This window comes from Carassius auratus, chromosome 6 (assembly GCF_003368295.1).
Source record: "Carassius auratus strain Wakin chromosome 6, ASM336829v1, whole genome shotgun sequence".
In the NCBI taxonomy this organism is placed as follows: domain Eukaryota; kingdom Metazoa; phylum Chordata; class Actinopteri; order Cypriniformes; family Cyprinidae; genus Carassius; species Carassius auratus.
The window spans coordinates 11,815,864-11,837,640 of NC_039248.1; the positions used below are offsets into that span (position 1 = coordinate 11,815,864).

Sequence of the window (21,777 nt, forward strand, 5' to 3'; positions counted from 1 at the left end):
CTACTACTACTACTTTTTTTAGTAGTAGGCTATGTACATTATGCTGAACAATAGTAATACATCTCTGGCAAATACTTGCAGAACCTGATTTTACCAAGTGAGACATGTTCCTGGGACAACATCTTTGTTGTCCCTGGAACAACATTGTGATTAACCAATCAGATTTGAAGAACCAGTTTATAGATTTTGTGAAGTTTACGCTTAAAATCACTGTTTGGTGCTTGTACATCAGTGTCATTTCCTCTGATTTTAGGGATTACTCATGGTTAAGGTTAGGTTTAGGTGTAGAGATATGTTTAAGAATATATTTTTGGAGTAAAATGATGTTCCAGGGTCAACAAAATATGTTGACCAAGGAACACATCTAACTCAGCAAAATCAGGACGTGCCAAATACTTGTCTAAAACAGGACTTTTATTTTGACGGGTTGACGTACCTTTACAGTTCTGTGTATGTGATGTGACCATAGACGCTAGTATGCCCGCGCCCTCAAATCAAAACACTGCTGACTCCTTGCAGTATGCGATTTCTGTTCTGTGTCTTCCTTATCCCGTTAAAAAACGTTACAGTAACCATATTCCTTCCGTTCGAAAAAAAAAAAAAGTTGCACTAACTGTTCGTTAGAAGCAGCATTTGCCATCAGGCAGCTAACATAAACATATTTTTGCTACCCTACCTGCTGCAAAATTACACCATTTGTACAAGACTGACAAGTAAAGCTATTTTATCCAGTGTAATTTATCACTTACCATTATCTTGTTTTTTTTCTTATCCTCCTCTTCCTTTCTCTTCTGGCTTCCTGAAGCATAATTCCGCTTCATGACTGCCGAGGAGGTTTTGTATTTTGCCGGTAGCAGGGATCACGTGGTTGGCTGGCTGCTTTCAGCGACTACTGAGAGGGGCCCCCTTGAGGGGGATCCCGATAGCAGTGTCATTACACGTTACTGCATTGACGATCAAAGGGGCTCTCACGCAGTGTCATTGCATTTTATTCTTAACCAGTCGTTGTCTTGGGGCCCCAGGCCAGCTCGGGCCCCAAGCAATTGCTTGGTTTGCCTGCCTTGTCGCGACGGGCCTGGGCACCTGTCTGCCCTGCTTTGTATCATGTATACAGGCCTGCTAAAGAATATATACTGCAATATATACTGCTTACTTTGGAGCTTAAAATAGTCTAGAAATCTTAAAAATATGTTGCAGAATGCTGAATACATGATTTAGTTTATATTATGTTCTCTGCCTGTGTTTCTTGTCATGGTTACTTATTTGATTTGTCATTTCATTCAGCTGTGTTATCATTTGCACTGTGTACATAGGTTCCCTCTGTTTCAGTTCAGTTTGCCCGGTCTCATCAGTGTAATGTCTTTGAGTTTTGTGCATTTTCATACAGTGGTTGCGACAAAAGACTGGACCCAGAAGTCATTGACACTGAGACAGTGGTGGTTTTTGTTTGCTTTTCTTTCATGTACTGTGGGCAATTCCTTGACCTAACCTATCCTTCCACCCATCCCAGATGACTGCTTCTGCTCATTTTTGATTGCTGGATTGCTGAACAACGCTACAAGGCCTATTTGCCAGGAAGTCGTTGAGGATGCTTTGCTGAATTTGTGGCATGTGTGTTGGTCCCATGTGGATAAATGCTCACCATTGGACCTGATGACAACAACATCAGCCCCACTCTCAACCCAGTGCCCAGCCAGAAACCATCAGAGTGCGAGGAGCATCAGCGGCAACCCACTTCAGAAAACCTAACTTTGCTCAAATGTATAAGGCAGTGTCAACAGGAGTGATGAAGCAGAACATGGCCTCAGAGCTGGAGTTACATGGGAGTTTATGTGGTTTACAAGGGAATGGAATGAGCCCAGCCTCCTGCCTCTGAAATTACGGCCCAATCCCAATTCTATTTTATACCCCTTCCCCTACACTTTATGTGTCTTTTTGTTCGCTGTTGCAGCCATGTTTCTGAGATAATTCATACCCATTAGTTTGAAGTGTGGTCCCGAAAAATCTTTGTTTGGAGGGCTATCTGGCCCTTCCCCTTACCCCTTCCCCTCCAACCAAAAGAGAATCGAGACACCCCTACCCCTTCACGTGAACATGCGAAATGGAAGGGAAGGGCTAATGGGTAGAATTGGGATTGGGCCTACGTTTCTGGCTACTCTGTTTTGTCTCTGTTTTGTTGTTTTGATTTCGAGAGCATGATTGCCTGCCCCCATTACTACCATCCAAATAGGACTGCTCCGCTGCTGTCTCACTGGTCCCTCCCAGCCTCCTCTCCAAATCTCTAATGGTGTCCAAATCATGTTATTTTGTGCCAGTCCCTCTGTTCCTCTTCAGTCTCTTCTCTAGCCCTCAACCACTCCTGCAACCCAGTTTTCGCTGGCTCCCATTAGCCCCTTATCTCTTCCTCAGCCTCCTCTCAGTGGCACGGTAACACTTTGATCCTGCTGTGAGCCAGCTCCTCCTGGGCATGGGGATCCATTGACTCTGTCTCCAGCCTCAGATTTCATCACTTCACCCGCCCTGACCTCTCCTCCTCAGCTTCTTCTTTCCTTGACTCCAGCAATGACCATCTGGCTTTCAGCTCAGACCACCAGCTTCACCTGGGTCAGATATCACCATGTGCACTGCTCTCTGGCCATCCACCCCATGGTTCAATTTAGCTCCACTTCAGACCTCCAGTACCCTACTTCCATCTCAAAGGGTCATTGGTGTGGCCCTGTTGCAGCTTCCGGAACATTTAATGTTATTCTGTTCCTTAAGCTGTCTGTCTGTGCAAAGAGTGGGACACCATTCTAGCTGTGACCTGGTTCACCATCCGGCAATTTAAGTTCAAAGCCTCACCACCACCTGCAGCACCCTGGACTTTTTGGATTGGATCTAAATGCAGCGATATAGTTTTATTTACATAAACTGAAAACAGGAACTGAAAAGAACAACTGGGTTACAAGTTATTCACATTTGCATGTAGTTAATCAAATACTTAATTCAGTTTCTAGCTGAGCTTACTTAAAATGGCTTTGATGCCATCGTGGTTCGGGGATGGAAATTTTGTGAAGGAAAATCAGATATCATATTTGTCATACTGTAGATATATAGATCTACAGTCGTATAGATCTGTCAAACTGTATGGGGCCCCACTACAGTTCATTGTCACATGCATCACTGGTTATGATAAGTTTATAAATATTGGTCAGCAGGTGTTGTGTACAAATGAAAAAAGAGAAATACTCTTTACCAGACAAATTACTGTACATGGAAAATGGAGCAGGGCCAGCTACATCCAATAACAGATCCAGTCACTTCATGTTAAATGTTAAATTATCTCTTGTGTAATCATTTGTTGTTGTTGTTGTTGTTGTTGTTGTTGTTGTTTTTCAGTTTTGTGTTTCACAATTCTATCAGACAAGGTAGAGGCAGGAAATTTGTTAAAAATATAACAGCTGCATTCAGACTAAATTCTTCTCCCTCTTAATATTTGCAGGTAGCCACAGCCTGTGAATCTACAGCTACTACAATGACTACAACTACTACAACTAACTACAATCAGGTAAGATCAATCAGGTAAGAATCAAACAAACTGCCCAGAAGTCCAAAAAAAGAGTTGGTTTTTGTTGTTGTTGTGATTGCTTTTAGTGGGGGAAAAACACACTGTTTTTAGCACACAGTTCCAAACTTTTTAGCAAAAACACAACTTTGATTATTACAGTGTTGTTATGTTATTATGTGTTGTTATTTGCATTTTTATAGCAAGGAAAAATTATTTGTTATGTGTTCACCAAATGCACTATAGTAACATATGTGACAATAATCATTACAGACCACACCTAAATAGAATAGGTCGTATATGCATAAATATTTATATTTGTTACATGTATGTGTGTACAGAAAATTACAGAGGTTATATTAGATTATGTGTGTGTTTTCTGTCTTTCCTCCATAACAAGGAATCCACAAAGTCTCCCAATATGGACTCCAAACGAAGGCCATCCAGGTCCATGTATGTATGCTAATATCCACTGACATCACATCCTGGTGATCTTTAGAGAAATAACTTTAAAAATATTTTAAAAAATAAATAAAATAAAATAAAATAAGAAGTATAAATAATGTTTTCAGTGCATTAAATATTATTGAATGCTGGCTTGTAGAATTTATTTGTTGCCGTATAATTTGCATATTTGTCTTTTGTCTCAATGGGATTTCATAACATTAATCAGTAAAAAGTAGAGTTTCTTTATGACTATACCTGAGATGATTCCACATATGTTTGCTATGTTTGCTTAATAAGCTATGTCTGATACTGTATCAACTCCAATATGACCCGCTTAACTTTAGTTAACCAGAAAAGTAATAGCCATGGTGGAAATGATCAGATTAATTGTAAATTCCTGTGTCTGAATATCAGTAAGAAAAAACAGGCCGAATAAGATAAAAAATATCTGAATCTTCTTTTATTTAGTGTCTATCGTTTGTTATTTCTGTTCCATCTAAGGACCCTAAGTCTGATGCAAAAAATGGAGGAAAATAATGAAGTGGACCTGGTCTACATCACAGAGCGCATCATTGCTCTGTCCTTCCCTGGTGGAACAGAGGAGCATAAATACAGTGTAAATCTGAGGGAGGTGACCAGCATGCTCCGTTCTAAACACCAGCAGCACTATCTAGTAAGGATCCTCCAAAATTCAGAGCAACTGACAGTCCCAAAAGAATCCTTCAAAAACTGTTCTACTAGATTCTTTATGGCAAGCTAGGGTTTCTTTGTATGACTATTAACTGGTCATTATGTGATGTAGTGTGACGTGTCATGATGTGATGTGACGTAATGAACAATTTCTGTAAGGATGTTAAATGATTTAAGAATCTCTATCTGTAAAAATGATTCTACTTGGCTAACTTATACGTAGTTACTTAGTCTTAGACTTAAACTTGAAAATAAACTGAACAAGAGACTCACTAGAAGCAAGTTACAATAAATAAACCAGACAAAAGTAAAGTAAAAACTTTCAGATTTAAATACAAGGGAAATATCATTTAATCAATCAGCCAAAAGACACCTGAGCTTTGTAAAAGCATCAACAAATTACTTTTAATATACCATGAATAACTCCTAAAGATCCTCCTTATTTCCGCAGCAATAGTAATGATGTGTAAAATATCATTATTGTAATATATGTCTATTTTTCATAACAACTTTTACAGCAACTGTGTGAAAACAAACATGGAAAGAGACAGGAAATATATGCAGTGGGCTGAAAAGAGCTATTCTATAGATATTGTTGTTATATCATGTCACATTACATAACACCAAACATAAACATAACATTACCAAACATAACATTATTCTCCTAACTTATGAAATTCGAAATTTATTGAAAATTCAGTCAAAATGACAAATAAGTTCCCCAAACAATTTACTTCTAAGGTAATGATAATGCTATTTGATCCTTTTGCTGAAGAAGAGAATGTACAGTATACAGGTTTGGAATTAGTATAAGTAAAGAGGATGTTCTTTAACATGCGCAATCAATGTTTAAAGCTGATTTTCGATTAAATTTTTTTCCAATTTTAGCTGCTTAATCTCAGTGAACGGAGGCATGACATCAACAAGCAGAACCCGAGGGTGAGTTTTTGATTATCTATCCATCTACAGTTTTATGTGAAAGTTTGGGAACCCCTTGCAGATTCTGTGAAAATGTTAATTATTTTAACAAAATAAGAGAGAGATAGATAAGAGTAAGATATTTAGCATAAAATATGTTAACATATAGTCCACAAGACAAAACAATAGCTGAATTTATTAAAATAACCCTCTTCAAAAGTTTGGGAACCCTTGGTTCTTAATACTGTGTGTGGTTACCTGGATGATCTATGAATTTTTTTTTTTTTTTGTGATGGTTGTTCATGAGTCCCTTGTTTGTTCTGAACAGTTCAGAGAAAAAAGCTTTGACTGTTTGATTTTGAGATCCATCTTTTCACACTGAGGGCAATTGAGGGACTCAAACACAACTATTAAAAAAGGTTCAAACATTCACTGATGATCCAGAAGGAGACACGATGCATGAAAATCGATGGGGGTGAAAACTTTTGAACAGGATGAAGATGTCCAAATTTTTCTTGTTTTGTTAATATATATATATATATATATATATATATATATATATATATATATATATATATATATATATATATATATATATATATTCCATTTAGTGCTGCCCTTCGGAACCAACAAAAGTTACTTGCTGTTTCCAGGAAGACAAAATTAAGTACAATTTATCTTGATCTTCAAATTCAAAAAGTTTTCACCCCCCGGCTTTTCATACATTGTGTTTCCTTCTGGGGCATCAGTGAATCTTTGATAATCTATCCACCAGATTACAGATCTATCTATCTATCTATCTATCTATCTATCTATCTATCTATCTATCTATCTATCTATCTATCTATCTATCTATCTATCTATCTATCTATCTATCTGTCTATCTGTCTATCTATCTATCTATCTATCGATCGATCGGTCGATATAACAGTTCCTGTCAGATAGTGGTCTTAAAGTTTATTTATGCATGTGTGCATTCATGACAGGTGCTGGATTTTGGTTGGCCCGATCATCATGCTCCTGCTCTAGACAAAATTTGCAGTATCTGTAAAGCCATGGACACCTGGCTTAATGCAGACCTTCACAATGTGGTGGTACTGCACAACAAGGTAATCATATCACATCTGGCCTTGGGCACCCAATCTCCACCTCCTTCGCCTTGCATGACTGACCAGACTGACATGATGTCACTGTAAAAAATCAGTTGCTTCTGTAAAGTTGAATCAAATTGGCCTTTAAATTTACATTATATTTAACTGATTTAAAATAGTTGAATCTCGTGTAACTTAAGTGTCTTATCATCTCAGTCATGAGAGATTTGTTTTCTAGACACCTGCTTTCTAGTTAGGTGTAATGACCAGAGATTATATAAATAATTTGTATCTTAACCTGCATGTATGGCGCATGTGATTGGCTCAAAATATCCCGTTGTCCAAAGATCCAAGACAACTTATTTTAAAAGTTGCAGTTTATGCCAGACAAGCAACCACCACTGAGACAATTGGAAATACTAGGTTGGAAAATGAATGGTGTCCGAATCAAAGGAATAGATCACCAAAATGAAAAATCTTGCTTCATCAACTCTCACCCTCGATCTGTATGCCTTTCCGTCTTCTGCAGAACACAAAAGAAGATATTTTGAGGTCCAAACAAAGTGGACCCAATTCACAGAATAAGGGGGAAATAAAGATGCATGCATTTCAAAACTAGCCAGCATTGAGAAATAGGACATGTTAAACAAATGACTGAACTGAAAATGACAGTAACTGCTTTGTTTTTACTTTGCATGTTCTTCTTGATAATTTGGTAATTTGGCAACATTTCTTGTAGGGAAATTGGGGGAGAACTGGTGTTGTGGTGGGTGCCTATATGCATTACAGTAACTTGTCTACCAGGTAGGATATGTCTATTTGAAACATTGTGATATATTTCGGGTACAGTAGAAAGGATAATGTATTTGTGTAGAGTGTTTATGTTTTGCATTAATATTTTCAGTGCTGACCAGGCATTGGACAGGTTTGCCATGAAGCGATTTTATGAAGATAAAGCCATGCCCATGGGTCAGCCTTCCCAGAGGAGGTCAGCAATGCACCACACATTTTGAGTCTGTAAAATATCCATGTAGACTTCAAATACTGATCCTGGAATCAGTGTTACTTGCAAAATCACACTTGTTTTATTTTGTATTTTGTGAGAAAGAGGTAACTTTACATTAGATATCTGTGGATCTGTGGAAAACTGGAATTGCAGTAAAAATATTAAAAAAATATAAAATATATAAAACTATATATATATAAATATAAAAATATATGCCTGATAATTAGAGTTAAAACTTATGATGTTAAGTGTCAACCAGTATGAATAATGATTAATAATACATTCTCTAAAACACTTTCATTCTATAAAATCTTAGTGACAAGGGATTTGTTTACGCCAATTTCATATAATCATGGTATGCATATTTTCTTTTAATGGCTCCAAAATACAATTAAGCATTAAAATGATGGTAATCACAGAAAAGGGCAAAAAAGAAATAAATAAAACATAAAAAATATAAAAAATTGTCGTTGCATTTTCATATGTTTTTCCCCTTTCATAATGCTGTATGTATGTATGTATAGATATGTGCATTACTTCGCTGGACTCCTTTCTGGCCACATAAAAATCAACAACAAGCCCCTGTTCCTTCACCATGTCACCATGCATGGCATCCCTAATTTTGAGTCTAAAGGAGGTGGGCTGCTACACATTCAATTTATCAGTTAAATTTTATGTTTATGTATATTATTCTATGTTGAGTACAAACAACTATAAAATCTTTGGTGTGCTGTACTATATCTAACCTGGACAGGTTGCCGACCCTTCCTCAAAATTTATCAAGCAATGCAGCCTGTGTACACATCTGGAATTTAGTAAGTAAATCGCTTCCTAGTGTGCATGCTGAATAATTTTAATACATAAAGTGTAATTGTGATCTCATTATCATAATCATAGACATTGTATGTAAAGTCTGGCTGTAGCAAGTCTGTGCGTAACTTTAACATACATTTTCATTATTTTCTGTGTGATCTGTAGTGCCGCATTCAACTTGATGTTTATATCTACCCAGCATACTGTGAACCACTGTAAAATTACTTCCGCTTTATTTGCCTGATACATTTTTTTTTATATTATTAAAAAGTTGTTAGGTTTAGGGTAGGTATGTGGTTAAGGTCTCAATAATAAAATTTATAAATGTTACATCTAAATATATATGAATTCTTATAATACCAAGCTGTAAATCTGCATGCTGTTTATTGTATTAGTATCCGGGTGAGAGAGTCTTGTATAACATCTGTTGCCCTCTTGTTAGGGTATTAACTCATCTTAATCTTCACCTGTGTGTGTGTGTGTGTGTGTGTGTGTGTGTGTGTGTGTGTGTGTGTGCGCGCATGTGTGTGTGTGCGTGTGTGTGTGTGTGTTTGTCTACCCTCTTATCATTTTCTCATCTCACCCTTATGTCAAACACTTCTCCATCAATCTCTTTTTCATTCTGTTCTTTTATGCCATTATCCTGTGTAACACCAGACATTCTACTGCTGCTAGTGGAATAGTTAAATTTTCATGCTCTTGTTCAGTAGAGGATAATATTTTAATAAGCTAGTCGTCCATTTAGGCATAGTCTGTATAATTCCGCTTCGAGACAGCTTGAAGTATGCCTGTAATAATCCCATCCATCATTTCTCCTTTCCCCTCTACCATTTTTTTTTTACAGTAACGTTCAAGGCGACAGCCATACGAGCATCTGTATCACCATTGAGCCTGGCCTGCTATTAAAAGGAGATATACTGGTAGGAAGTACAATATTGACACAGTGCAATGGTAAAAATATTGAAACAGTACAATGGTACAAAGATATTGGCACTGAAATTATTATAGATGACCAAAAATTCATTAAATGTACTTTCCAAATTATCATCTTAGCCCATATTTTTGTTGTTCCGCCTTTTTCCATGTCCTCCACCCTGAAGCTGAAATGTTATCACAAGCGTTATCAAAACCCCAGTAGGGATGTGATCTTCAGAGTGCAGTTCCACACATGTGCAGTACACAATTTAGCTCTGGTCTTCACCAAAAATGACCTTGATGAGACATTTAAAGGTTAGTCTGTTCTCTTTTGCTGATTTATGTTCTTTTTTAATAATGGATGAGACAGCATGCAGACTAAACACAAATATGTAATTTAGCAGATGAAAGATTTCCTGAATATGGAAAGGTGGAGTTTATCTTCTCTTTTGGTCCAGAGAAAATCAAAGGTAAGCTTCTATTACCAAAACAGTAAATTATACATATCTTTTAATCATCTAGAAGAGATATGATCTTGATAGAAGAGTTATGCATGCTTCAATGCCTCAACTCTGAAGTTCATTTTTATCCCTCTAAGGGTTGGATCATCTACAGAACGGACCTAGTGTCTCTGTTGACTACAACACCCAGGATCCCCTGATCCGATGGGACTCTTATGAAAACTTCAGCAGGAGATGTGAAGATGTTAAAGATGGTAAGAATGATTATTCTTCGTGTTTTCTTGCTGACATATTTGTCTGCTGAATCTTGATGATTCAAAGATTTTTGTTTTTGTTTTTGTCGTTACAACTGACTTTGGGGCAGGAAGAAGGTCAAAATATTTTTTGTAGCTTCAAGGTGAGAAAATGGTGTATCAGGTCTTTAAGACACTTTTCCTTTGGTTTAATTTGTTTAACCCATGTGGTCTGCCATAAAGATCCCTTCTCATGCCTCCTGCCAATCAGAGTTTAAAATAGCATCTGAAGAAATAGAAGGCGTCAGTGGCCCTGCTGGCAGCCCCAGGGAGGGGTGGAAACTGACACTCCTCTCTTCAGTGTCCCCTTCTGGGAGGAAGGGCTGGTGGGTAAGGCCAGGAGATGTGGGTACCCCAAATCAGTGGCAATGTGGAAGATTGGTGTGGTCTTGACATTAGCAGGACATTGAAAAGCCCTAAGGAGATTCACAGTTTCCAATGAAGTCCAATGAAAATTAATCAGTAATGGAGCTCGTAATAAAAAATAAATAAATAATGGCAGTGCACTATATAGATAATATTCAGATCTTTTGTAACTTGCTTGGGTCTGCAAAAGATGAAAATGTACGATAACCATCCAGCCACTCTGTCAGCAGTTTTGCCCAGGGATCTGTATACACTTTAGGGCCAAAAGTATGTGAACACCCCTTTAATTAACTGCTTTGGTTACTGCAGTATTTTTTCTTTGGACAGTTCTTAATCCATACAGATGGAACTGTGTGCTTTCAGCTGTTGTGCATTTTCAAGGTTCATTTTCTATTTCACCATGACAATCCCTCAGAACAAGCACAAAACATGGTTGTAGTTCTTAATTCTGTGCCTAGTAATTTATTTGAATAAATTATAAAAATAAATAAATTATATATATTTTTTATTAATGAATATTACTCTTACAACACATCATCCCATCAAATACATTATTATGAAAACAGAACAAAGCTCAGCTAAGAATGGACAGTTAAGTGTGCTTCAATTTGTTGGCACACACCATTGGACTTTTGTGGACATTTCTCACCAACTTTAATATATACCATAAAAACATTCATCAGGTACCACATTAAAACCATTAATAGTAATACTTATTATGGGGGAGCATGATCCTCCCAATCACAGCACATAATACATATACAGGTATAGAAGGCCACCTCCACCACCTTCGTTTGTCCAGGGGGTGCATAGAGCTTAGGTCAAGTTTGACAAGCCAAATAAGTTTAACATTATCTCTCTAAAATGTTATATGTAACATGACATTTGGATCTTTGGCAAAATCAAATTAAAAAGCAAAACAAATTAGAATGTTATCAGACCCTAAACAGAACATAAGATTGATGAGGTATGAACAGAAAAATTGAGACACAAAGCAGAGAAAGATCTTTTCAAATACAGACTCTGATCATGGTCCAGCCTTAGAAAAGGGCTGACACAGACAAGCGTGGTTTTAAAAGAAAAGAAAGAATCTGTGAGACTGCTGAGGTTAAGGGACACTCTCTACTTCATGGTTCAAATATCAAACCTCTTTCTACACATTTCCATTTGTGTGTTTCCAATTAAAGTATGCGTGTTGCCTGTGTGTACGTGTATGTATTTCTATGACAGAGACAGAGGTGTGCTCTGGGACAGTATAGCCACCAGGGGTTGTTTACAGCTCAGGCTCCCATATTTGGCTGCTGCACAGCTTCATGGCATTTTTGGAATGACAGAGAGGGAAGTGTGTGTAACAGAGAGAGAGAGGTGACTCTGCCACTTGGTCAGAGTGACTCACAAAAGAGAACAACTCTGATTAATGAACTAGACACAATGATCTCACGTCAAAGATATAGAGACTGGCAAAGTCTCTGGTGAGTAGTGCTTTATACACTTGCTGGAACTGAATTAGATTTTCCATTGGGCTTTACAATTGGTAAGTGTTACAGTGCTTCATTAAAAGTATTCTACTCATTCTTAATGCATGTACTGTATCTGTGTGTGTTCAATCACAAGGTGTGATTTTTATGTTCTATTGCTGTGGATTTTTTGGAGGATTTTGAGAGATAGCTTTGTCAGATTTTTCGGCAAAGGGTCAGTATTTGTAGATCTAGAAGTGACTTCTGATCTAAACAGTTCTGGATAAAATTATCATGAATCATTTCTGAATCTCATATGAAAATGTTTCACAAGTTGGAAATGTATTTACTTTTTTAGATCTGTTCTTGAATCTGAGACTAAATTCTCTATCATCTAAAACAGCTTCTACATGTGTTCCATTTGTGATCAGTTACTCTAGATTAAATATTCAATGATATTCCTAATAACTTTTATTAAAATATTAAAACAAGACAATGATTTGCAATAATTTACTTTTTTACTGTACAGCACAGTCCTTTTTTTTAGTGGAAGATATATTATATGTTCTTTGTGATTCTAAAACTACTTAGTGTGGTTACAGAAAGCATATAAGCCTTTGTATAATGGGTCTTGTCATACCTGTAGGTACATTAGTACTGTGTCAATATGTTTTGTGATACTTTTTTAAGGATATTTACATTTGTTATATTTTTTTTATTTTTTTTTTTTATATAATCTGCACTTTTTTAGGGATGTGTTTTTTTCTATATGCCTCTTCTATTACTTTTAAATCTATGCAAGTATGTTTTTACAGTGCATTATCACAGCCATTTTAACTTTTATGATGTCAAAAATCTTTGACTTTTGACTTTTGAAGCATTTAAAGCAAAGAAATTATGTGATGTAAATAAACATAAACAAAGAAAAATATCAATAATAAATATTTAAAGGTATCACATGATTTACTTTTTCTTTTGAGTGTTACAAGCTCTTGTGTATAGAGAAGATCTGTAAAGTTGCAAAGACTAAAGTCTCAAAACGCCCGCCTCTGCTCACTCAAGGCCGTGATGCTGTTTCATTGAGAAAGTGAAACTGCCTTGTTTGGCCTTTTAAAATTAAAAATAGGACACGACTAGAAATCATGTTTATATTTCATTAGGTTTTATGTTTAAATCTCGTCGCTCTGGCCAGACAGGGCATCACAACATGTTAAGGATCGTAACATTTCTGTCACACGCTTGAGGTATTCAGCTAATCACAATGCACTGGATAGCTGACCAATCAGAGCACACCTCGCTTTTCAGACCGATGAGCCTTGTAAAAATCTATGCGTTTCAGAAGGCAGGGCATAGAGGAGATAAAATTATTATAATATTTTGTTAACCTTAAACCACATAAACACATTTCATTACACCAAATACACAACATAATGTTATTTTTAGCAGCATCATATGACCCCTTTAAGAATTTATTATAAATCATTATTTCTCTGCCACTTAACCAATGTAAGTAAATGTCCTTTGTAAAATGCTTTTTGCTTCCACTGAAGGGGTTCTTTAATCATGGAGTGCAAAGGGGTGTTGGACCCAGCAGAAAATATGACTGGCCCCTTTACAGTCCCAATCAATAAAATTATTGCTAATAGTAAGCAAAATCTGATATTCTCTGGTTAAACACTACAAAATTGGAACACAATAAACATAGTTTCACTGCCAACGGCAATTTGATCTGAATTTATTTAATCTTAAATCCTATCATAACCAGATTTCATTTAAACATCTTTGCAACAAGTAATTGCAAAGAATTTGAGTAGTGCCCTTTATCCGTGTGTGTTTGTGTGTGTGTTTGTGTGTGTGTGATGATAGGATGTTATGCTGAATATAAATGAGCTGTGCAGTCTTACTGAGCAGCAGCTAGATCGCTATGTGACTTCATGTTGAATATAAACAGTCCATCCCCACCTCAACTGTTTTAACTCTTACAGTTACTTGCCTTTTAGACTTTCTGATGTACAGTAGTTGCCATTTCTTTCAGCTTACCATTGGCCTATTTCATTTCTGTAATTTGTCATAATATACTCACCCCCCATGTCTGTCTGTCTGTCTGTCTGTCAGTTAGCCATTCTATATTTCTGCCTAGCTGTCTACATGTCTGCTTCCCACCTCGTAATCTTTTTTCATCCTCTCCCTGCTGCCATAATGTCTGTCTCCTCTCATTCCATGATTTTTTTTTTCCTCTTTGTCCTTCGGTTATTTATTAGTATGTCCTTATCTTTCACTCTCTATTTATAAAGTTGGCAAGCACAACATGATTATGGTATGTTCAACTGCAAAGGCCCTCTGCCTCTTCTCTCTTGACCAACACTTTGGCATTATTTACCCATGATATCATGCTCTTGGTCCTAACCTTATGCCATGGTTGTTGCTAGACAGACATAGTAGAACTTGGCAATCATCATGGCAGGCAGGTTTGTGCATATTTTCTGAACACCAAACAACAATCATTCATTAGTTACACAATACTACTTAGGTTTAGGTTACATATTTCAGCGTGTCTATTTCCAGTTTATTGCACATGCTTCTTTACCAAGGCAATGTGCCAATTACCAGGGATGGGAGATGAGAATACACAACACATTGATGTTTGGGAAATTGTGGAATCTTATAAATGTTATAGTTGCTGGCTCATTTGCTTTGGTCAAAACTGCACTTTTGGTTCAAGCCTATTAGCGCATTAGACCTTCACAATCAATGATTTCTAATTAATATAATCAAATTATTAAAGTAAAATAATAAATAAATTACATTGGAATTAAATATACAATTAATTATTGTAATGTAGTTGAAGAAAGAAGAAGTAGTCGGTCCAATTGCAGCCAGTTTTATTAAAGAAAAGAAGCATACTAAAACATGTATTGCATCCATTTTTCAATAAACCCATAATGGTTACACTTTATTTTACAATACATGAACTTACATACTTACAGTGTACTTTCCTAAGTACTGGTAGTATAAATCCCCTTAACTGTCACCCCGTCCCAAATACGGGACACCTAGGTTTACCTTACTATATTACAATCAAATCTAATCTAATCTTGACAAACTATATATCGTTGGAAAGGTCTAAGACTCCCAAATATATATTTTACCCATGTTTTTTGTTAAAAATGATGTAGGAAAAGTAATAGATAAATTAATGACAAGAGTGCTCCCTCAAAAATCTACATTATAAGGAGTTTTGACCTTTGCTTAAAAAAAACACTTCCTCATTGCCTTTTTCTCTATCACATTTTAGAAATCATGAGAAATTATATATCGACTGAAAACTTAAAATCTCAAAATTCAAGACATTGCATTACCATGTAAATGGTACATCAATATCATGTTACAAAATGTTTTCAGTCATGAATTATACAAATTTAGGTTTGTATCATGCACATTCAAGTCTATCTTCAAAAACGTTAGTGACAGTTAAGAGGATAAGGTATAAGGGTTGGTACCTAGTTAAGTGCTAATTTTAAGTTTACTGCAGTTTCAGCAAAATATGAAATCTTGCTACTGCCAGTACTGTACATACATAGACACACCGCTGGGTACATGTAAGACATTCTGCTGCTGCACAAATACCGTACATGAAATTATCCATAACAGATCTACAGTGGTGGAGCTGCGGGAGGTTGAGGATTTTGTGCTGCAAGACTTAGTTAAACTTTTAAAATGTTGAGCTGCATTGCTGCAGACGGAACAGAGATCAATTTGCTTGTGAATAATGTGATAGCAGCAGATTGTGTAGAGTGCTTATTAGCCTGCACAATCTAGTTTCATGACAGAAATACACATTCATTGTTATGCCATGAGGATGAGCTCCCCATGACTCGTCTCTCTCAAAGATTTTTCTCTCAAAATAAACATCTTTTGAAGATATTTCGTAAGAAACACATTTCTGTTGCATTTAAACACTATGGTTTGTGAAAAGTTCTATACAAATTAAAATGGCTCAGAAAAAGAAAGAAATGTAACATGGCTAAAATAGAACATGACCCACATGCAAAAAGAAAAAGGGGAGCTAAATGTTATTTGTGGTTTTCAGCAGAACATAGTTTTAGGTTCAGTTGGTGGGTTCAGTCAATGGAAAATTGACATGACTTGATAAATTGTATATATATTATGCATTTAGCAGACTTTTATCCAAATTGACTTACAGTACATTCAGGCTAACAGTTTTTACACAATATGTATAAGCTATGGTACAACTTCAGATAAGGTACTGAACAGAGGATTTTTTATATGTACCATTTTAAGAATACTGCAGAAAAAAACATGTATTGGTTCAATGACATTTCATAAAGGTGAGCAAATGATAGTATACATTTACAGTAATTTTTTGAGTGTCTAATGAAGAAATCTGACAAAGGGATTCTATAATGTTAATGAGACCATTTTTATAACCTATTTTACAGATGTTGCTCATTCTCAAGGTCCAGTGGACGGCAGCCTTTACGTCCAGGTTCAGAAGAAAGAAGCTCTTGAGGGAATTGTTTCAGCCAATGGTGCTTATTCATCTGACCGTGCTCCTCCTGTAGTTGAACACGCACTTCCTCTTCCAGTTGCCAATCATCCTCTACCAGCTGCAGACCATGCTCTTTCTGTCAGCAGTGACTCAGGAAACTCTACTGCTTCTGTTAAGACAGACCGCACAGATGATGCTCAACATTCTTTGTCATCCTCAGGGCCTGTGAGCCAAGCTCCCCCTGAGACTGCAGTTAGCCCTTGTGAGAATCGAGAGTTGGAACAGCTTCTGAGTGGGTCAGAGGGACCACCACTTCTCCCTCATCAGAATTTCCTCTCTTTTGCCAACACAAGCACAGGGGTTGGTGTACGGCACCTTGTGCCTGCCCAGGTCCACGTTAACGGACAAGCTGGTGCTGAGCGTGAAACTGACATCATTGACGACGAGCTCCCAGAAAGTCAGATAGGAGATAACAGTGCAGGCAGTCTTGGCACACTCTCCTCCTTTGAGGGTCAAGATACACCAGCTGACAGCAAACCAGTCACTGAGTCCACTGTAGTTGAAATAGTTGAGAGACAGCGTGGGAAATTCCTTAAAAAGGATATGCCTGTGCACCAACTCCGAGGGTCATCATCAGCACATGGACTGATAGAGTACAGTGGGCAGAATGAAGGAATGTATCGCTCGCAGTCATATGGTGGTCTAATGCTGGATGGAGGACCTCAGTACTTGCCACAAGCTCCTGAACGTAACATCAGCAGCCGAGAGGCAGTGCAGCGAGGGCTCAGTGCTTGGCATCAATATGGTCTTGTTGATGATCCCTTCTTTGGCTCGAATGGTGCCCTGCCACGCTTCCCAACTCATGTAGATGGTCCACAGCAAGATGTAGAACAGTCTATAGATGCCCTAAACATGCTCATGCTTGACTTGGAGCCTTCACATACACCATTTCCCAAATCTCAGAGTGCTCCCCCAGGAGAGAACATCTCAGCTTTCCATCCACCATTTGCTCAGACACTAGCTAGACCGTCTTACCAGGCTGACCAGGCCATCTATAGTGTCACTGGTGGGCCACCTCTCTCATCCTCTGCCAGTTTTGGCCAGTCCTCACAAAGATCATCACCTGCTTACCCCATGACTCCACTTTCTGAGCACCATCAGAGGGGCTACCAGTCCCCTCAGCCCCTTTCACCTATGTATCAGCAAGATCCCTATAGCATCCGTGGAGGTTCAGTTACAACACCATCACCAACTTTACCCCTCCCATCTCCAATCAAGCCCCAGTATGTCTACCCAGGAAGCAACGAGGTGTCTTACTCTCCAGACCTTCAGGGCGCTTTCCCAGGCCCTCAGAAAAGCTACAGCACATCATCATCCCCACTGCCCCCTGTTACCATTGCAAAAGAACCTGAGCCAAAGTCTGAGGATGAGACGCTGAACCTTGAGGGACTTGTGGCCCACCGTGTGGCAGGTGAGAATGAAGGAACAAGTACATGGTTTTTGCTGCTTGTGTAAGATGACTGAAACTTGAAAAAAGTGTCCACTATAGTCTATAAATAATCTATAGTTTATGTGTTGCGTTTTTGTTTTTGCTTCTGTATTTTATAGTAAACTATAAAAATTTACAAAGTTTGCTGAAGCTGGCATGCATTTATTATGGTTTATTATTTAAGTATGAAGTGACAAATTGATGGATAATCAGGATATGACTCTACACAGCCTCATTTTGACATCATTAGAGCATGTAGTTTACTTTAGCCTGCTCCTGGTTTAATTTAACAGTCTCATACAGAGTGTGGTGGCATCTAATGTTAAGCCATATTTGACAAAGAAAGACAATACACCCAGCCCTTGTAAGTAAATGGAGCCATAGTAATGTCAACAAGTTCGCTCATCTCTTGATTTAGTCCTGTAGGAGATAGACCAAACATAAACATTGGAAAAAATTCCCTGCAAGTATGTCCCACTGCATGGATAAACAATGAAGGCATGTTCTAATAATGAACTATAAAGCTGACCTACACACTAAAGACTGATGAAAGAAGATTATAGATGTGTCCTAATTTCTCATGTAGATATAGAGTATTCTTGGCAGATACTCACACTTTTTATGTCAACACTGTCCTCTGTGTAGGAGTGAATAGCTGCATAGATGAAAATCACCAGTGGCCAGAATAGACCTTACAGCTCTGTGCTTCAGCTACCATGCATTATCTGGCTTTAACAGCAGACTATTGATATTACAGGAAAATACATAGGAGCACCACCCTATGGCAGTGAATGGAATTGCTTTAACAGGATTTCTGTTAAACATATTCTACTGAGAATGTTGTGTTTCTAGTGCTTCTTAGTACCCCAAGTAGACCACTGTATAATTTTTGTTACTTGATTTTTTTACCCACATACAATATAGAAAGTGACATGCAATTACACAAAACAGTACAAAGTACAGTACAAGTAGAAAACAGTACAGTTTGTAATGTAGCACTGTATTTTAAAGAATTAAATTGAAACCCAGAAATTAAGATTCAGATTCACCCTTTCTTCATTCTTCTTGTTTTTCCCCCTTCTGTCTGTCTCTGCTGTGATATGTGGATCATCCCTCACACCACTGATTTCCAACATGCACCTTCATACTCCTCCTCTTCTTCTGCTTCAACCCACTCCATTATTCCTCCACCCAGAGTACAACGCCCGCATCCGGGGCATCTCCAATAGCATGCCCTTCCGGTCTGAACATCATCGTTCCTATTCCTTCTCTGGTTTGTCCCCTCTCATGATCCTCCATTTCTCCCTCTGTCCTCCACTCCCTTCTGTTCTCTTTCTACATCTGTCGTCTTACATTCTGCCTGTTTCTTTTTTGTTTGTTTGTTTGTTTATTTTCTAGAATTATTAAAAGGTCAATAGCTAAATGTATGCAGGAAAATATAATAAAGCTTTAAAACATTTTGTCATAATTATTATTAGGAGTCAGAGTCAAGATTATCACATTTTGGGGTATAACTTCTAACCATCACAGATTATAGCTTCTAACCATGTCACAAATTATTTATTTTTTATAGCACTGTAATCCTTAAGTCAAACTGAACACAAATTTCATATAATTTCATGACCGTCTAGAAGTCTTCCACCATATTGTATTTTGGCAAAACTTTTGATACTTATTTTTCTGAGCCTTTTGCACTGAACTGAATTAAAATGGTGTAAGAAGATTCTCTGCAGTCTCAATATCAATAGTAATCAAATATATATTGCTTTTAAATACATGACTATAACTTTTAAATGCAATCAGCTATTATCATAAATGTACACATACTCTATGTCAGGATTGAATCTGGGGAGGTTTCAGTAAAAAAAAAATAGCCACTAGAGGCCAATGAATGATGAAGGGCATGATCTATTTTAATAAAACCGCTACAATTCTTGGAATAGTCCTTAATCTAATAGTGCTAATGGAACTGATATTTGAAGAGTTAAAACTGCCAAAAAGTTAAAGTACTTAACCCTTCTGACACATGATCTGCATTTGCTTGAAGAACACTTTTCCATGTTCTTTAGGATCACATTCACGTACAGTAACCCCAGATGAAGCCATGCCAACTATGCGCCGACGAACCACAAGTGAAAGCCAGTACCTCAGCAGCCAAAATGACAGTGCAGCCCACAGAGTGTGCTCTCCATTGAAACCTGTATCTCCAGACTTTGCCAACACAATTGCAATGAACCCAGGTGGACAACCTAAGGAGGTATAAAATAATGGATGAATTCTGGATATATACTGTATGCTTCCCTTTATCATTTCATTTGACATTGTAATATTAAAAAAAAAGGTCATTGTATATTGTTATTAAGTGTTTTTACTTCTCTTAGTTGTACATTATACTTTAATATTTTGTCATCCTATATGTTTCCCTTACAGAAAACAGTGCATAGCTACAGAGAGGCCTTTGAGGAGATGGAATCAGCTCCTTTTAGTCCTACCCACAGTAGTGGTGGTGAAACACATTTCCTGACCTCTACCTTTCCTATATTGTCCACAACCTTAGTACAGACTAAGCTAGTGATTTAAGATAAATCTCCAAAAAGGCATATACTGTATCCCTTATGACTTATATTGACTTATAATTTCAATTTTTAACATATTTGTAGTTCACTTCTATGCATGACTGGTGTTTTTCTTGTGGCTTCTGAGCACATAAAACTAACGATGAAAGTATTTTTGTTTAATTAGGCCGTTCTGGTCAGTTCGCTCTTCCAGTCACAGAAAGGAAGGCACAGAATCCTACAGAAGCTCTAGTACAACAAAGCAGTTCAGGTGAGTACCTGTAAAACCAGTGTGGTGCACTGTCCACTTGTGTATATTTTCCAGTTTTGTCATAATTTAATAAATAGACTGCATGTTTTTTTTTTACATGGCCAATAGTGTTCAGAAATTCCCCCCTACCCCACCCCTTTCATCCATCTACAGTGCTAATTTCTGTCGATGTACTCCTGCTGTGCATTCCCAACAAATTCACACTGTTATTATCCTCTTCCCAATTTTAAAAAAACTGTCATTGCTCCTCTTTCTCTTTTTATGCCTTCTGCTGTCAGATTCTGATTCTAGTGATGATATGGAAGGTAAGAGTATTTTTCAAATGACAGTGGAAACCCTTACACTGACATGCTTATTATCTCGAAGAATGCTACACTTTCCTTCTTGCACACATTCACTGCTGTTAACTCCTGCAAACCCTCTTGTTTATGTGGGTTTTATTGAATTTGAATTTAACCACTTCAGCTGTTATTTTTTTTTAATTAGGCATATGCAACATTGGACCCACCGGTGGGTCCCCAGAGTTGACGTGTTTAAGTATTATAGAGTCAACAATATTTGCCAAACGTCTCTGCTCTGTGACTCTAGAAGTTTATTCCTATTTTAAATTCAATTATAAATCATGGTGGCTAAGCCTGCTTTTGAAGATCTACAGTACTGCAGAGCTTATGGTGCATTAAAGTCATGTCGGATAGATCGTATTTACAACTTGAACATATGTGCATGAATGCCACCAAAAAGTGGAAAATTCAGAAGTTTATTTAAGCCAAGAGTTTCTGAGTTGGGGGGTTTCATAAGCATCTGTAATGACAGTAAATTTGTTGAAATCAATGAAAAATTGGGGTTAAACTCTGCAGGACGTTAGTTCTCCAGGAGCAGGGTTAGAGATAGCCCTTATGTAGAACAGTTTCAGGACAGCACTAGCAAGTTTTGAAAAAAAATAAATAAAAA

The 21,777-nt window shown here is 37.3% G+C and overlaps 1 protein-coding gene across 2 annotated transcripts in view; it reads left to right on the top strand.

Moving 5' to 3' along the window:
* tns1a (tensin 1a) overlaps positions 1-21,777 on the top strand; it is an 82,713-nt gene that overhangs the window by 55,071 nt on the left and 5,865 nt on the right. Inside the window, exons 4-22 of one of the 2 annotated variants that reach the window (XM_026261948.1) lie at positions 3,482-3,547; positions 3,945-3,997; positions 4,493-4,664; positions 5,570-5,620; positions 6,586-6,708; positions 7,430-7,494; positions 7,595-7,678; positions 8,221-8,333; positions 8,451-8,511; positions 9,354-9,429; positions 9,610-9,739; positions 9,829-9,894; positions 10,023-10,139; positions 16,462-17,982; positions 19,196-19,273; positions 20,070-20,257; positions 20,431-20,506; positions 20,743-20,826; positions 21,105-21,131. In XM_026261948.1, coding sequence (XP_026117733.1) covers positions 3,482-3,547; positions 3,945-3,997; positions 4,493-4,664; positions 5,570-5,620; positions 6,586-6,708; positions 7,430-7,494; positions 7,595-7,678; positions 8,221-8,333; positions 8,451-8,511; positions 9,354-9,429; positions 9,610-9,739; positions 9,829-9,894; positions 10,023-10,139; positions 16,462-17,982; positions 19,196-19,273; positions 20,070-20,257; positions 20,431-20,506; positions 20,743-20,826; positions 21,105-21,131 — 3,151 coding nt within the window. Of the gene's footprint in view, positions 1-3,481; positions 3,548-3,944; positions 3,998-4,492; positions 4,665-5,569; positions 5,621-6,585; positions 6,709-7,429; positions 7,495-7,594; positions 7,679-8,220; positions 8,334-8,450; positions 8,512-9,353; positions 9,430-9,609; positions 9,740-9,825; positions 9,895-10,022; positions 10,140-16,461; positions 17,983-19,195; positions 19,274-20,069; positions 20,258-20,430; positions 20,507-20,742; positions 20,827-21,104; positions 21,132-21,777 lie in introns of both variants that reach the window. The other variant, XM_026261949.1, reaches the window with a different exon arrangement.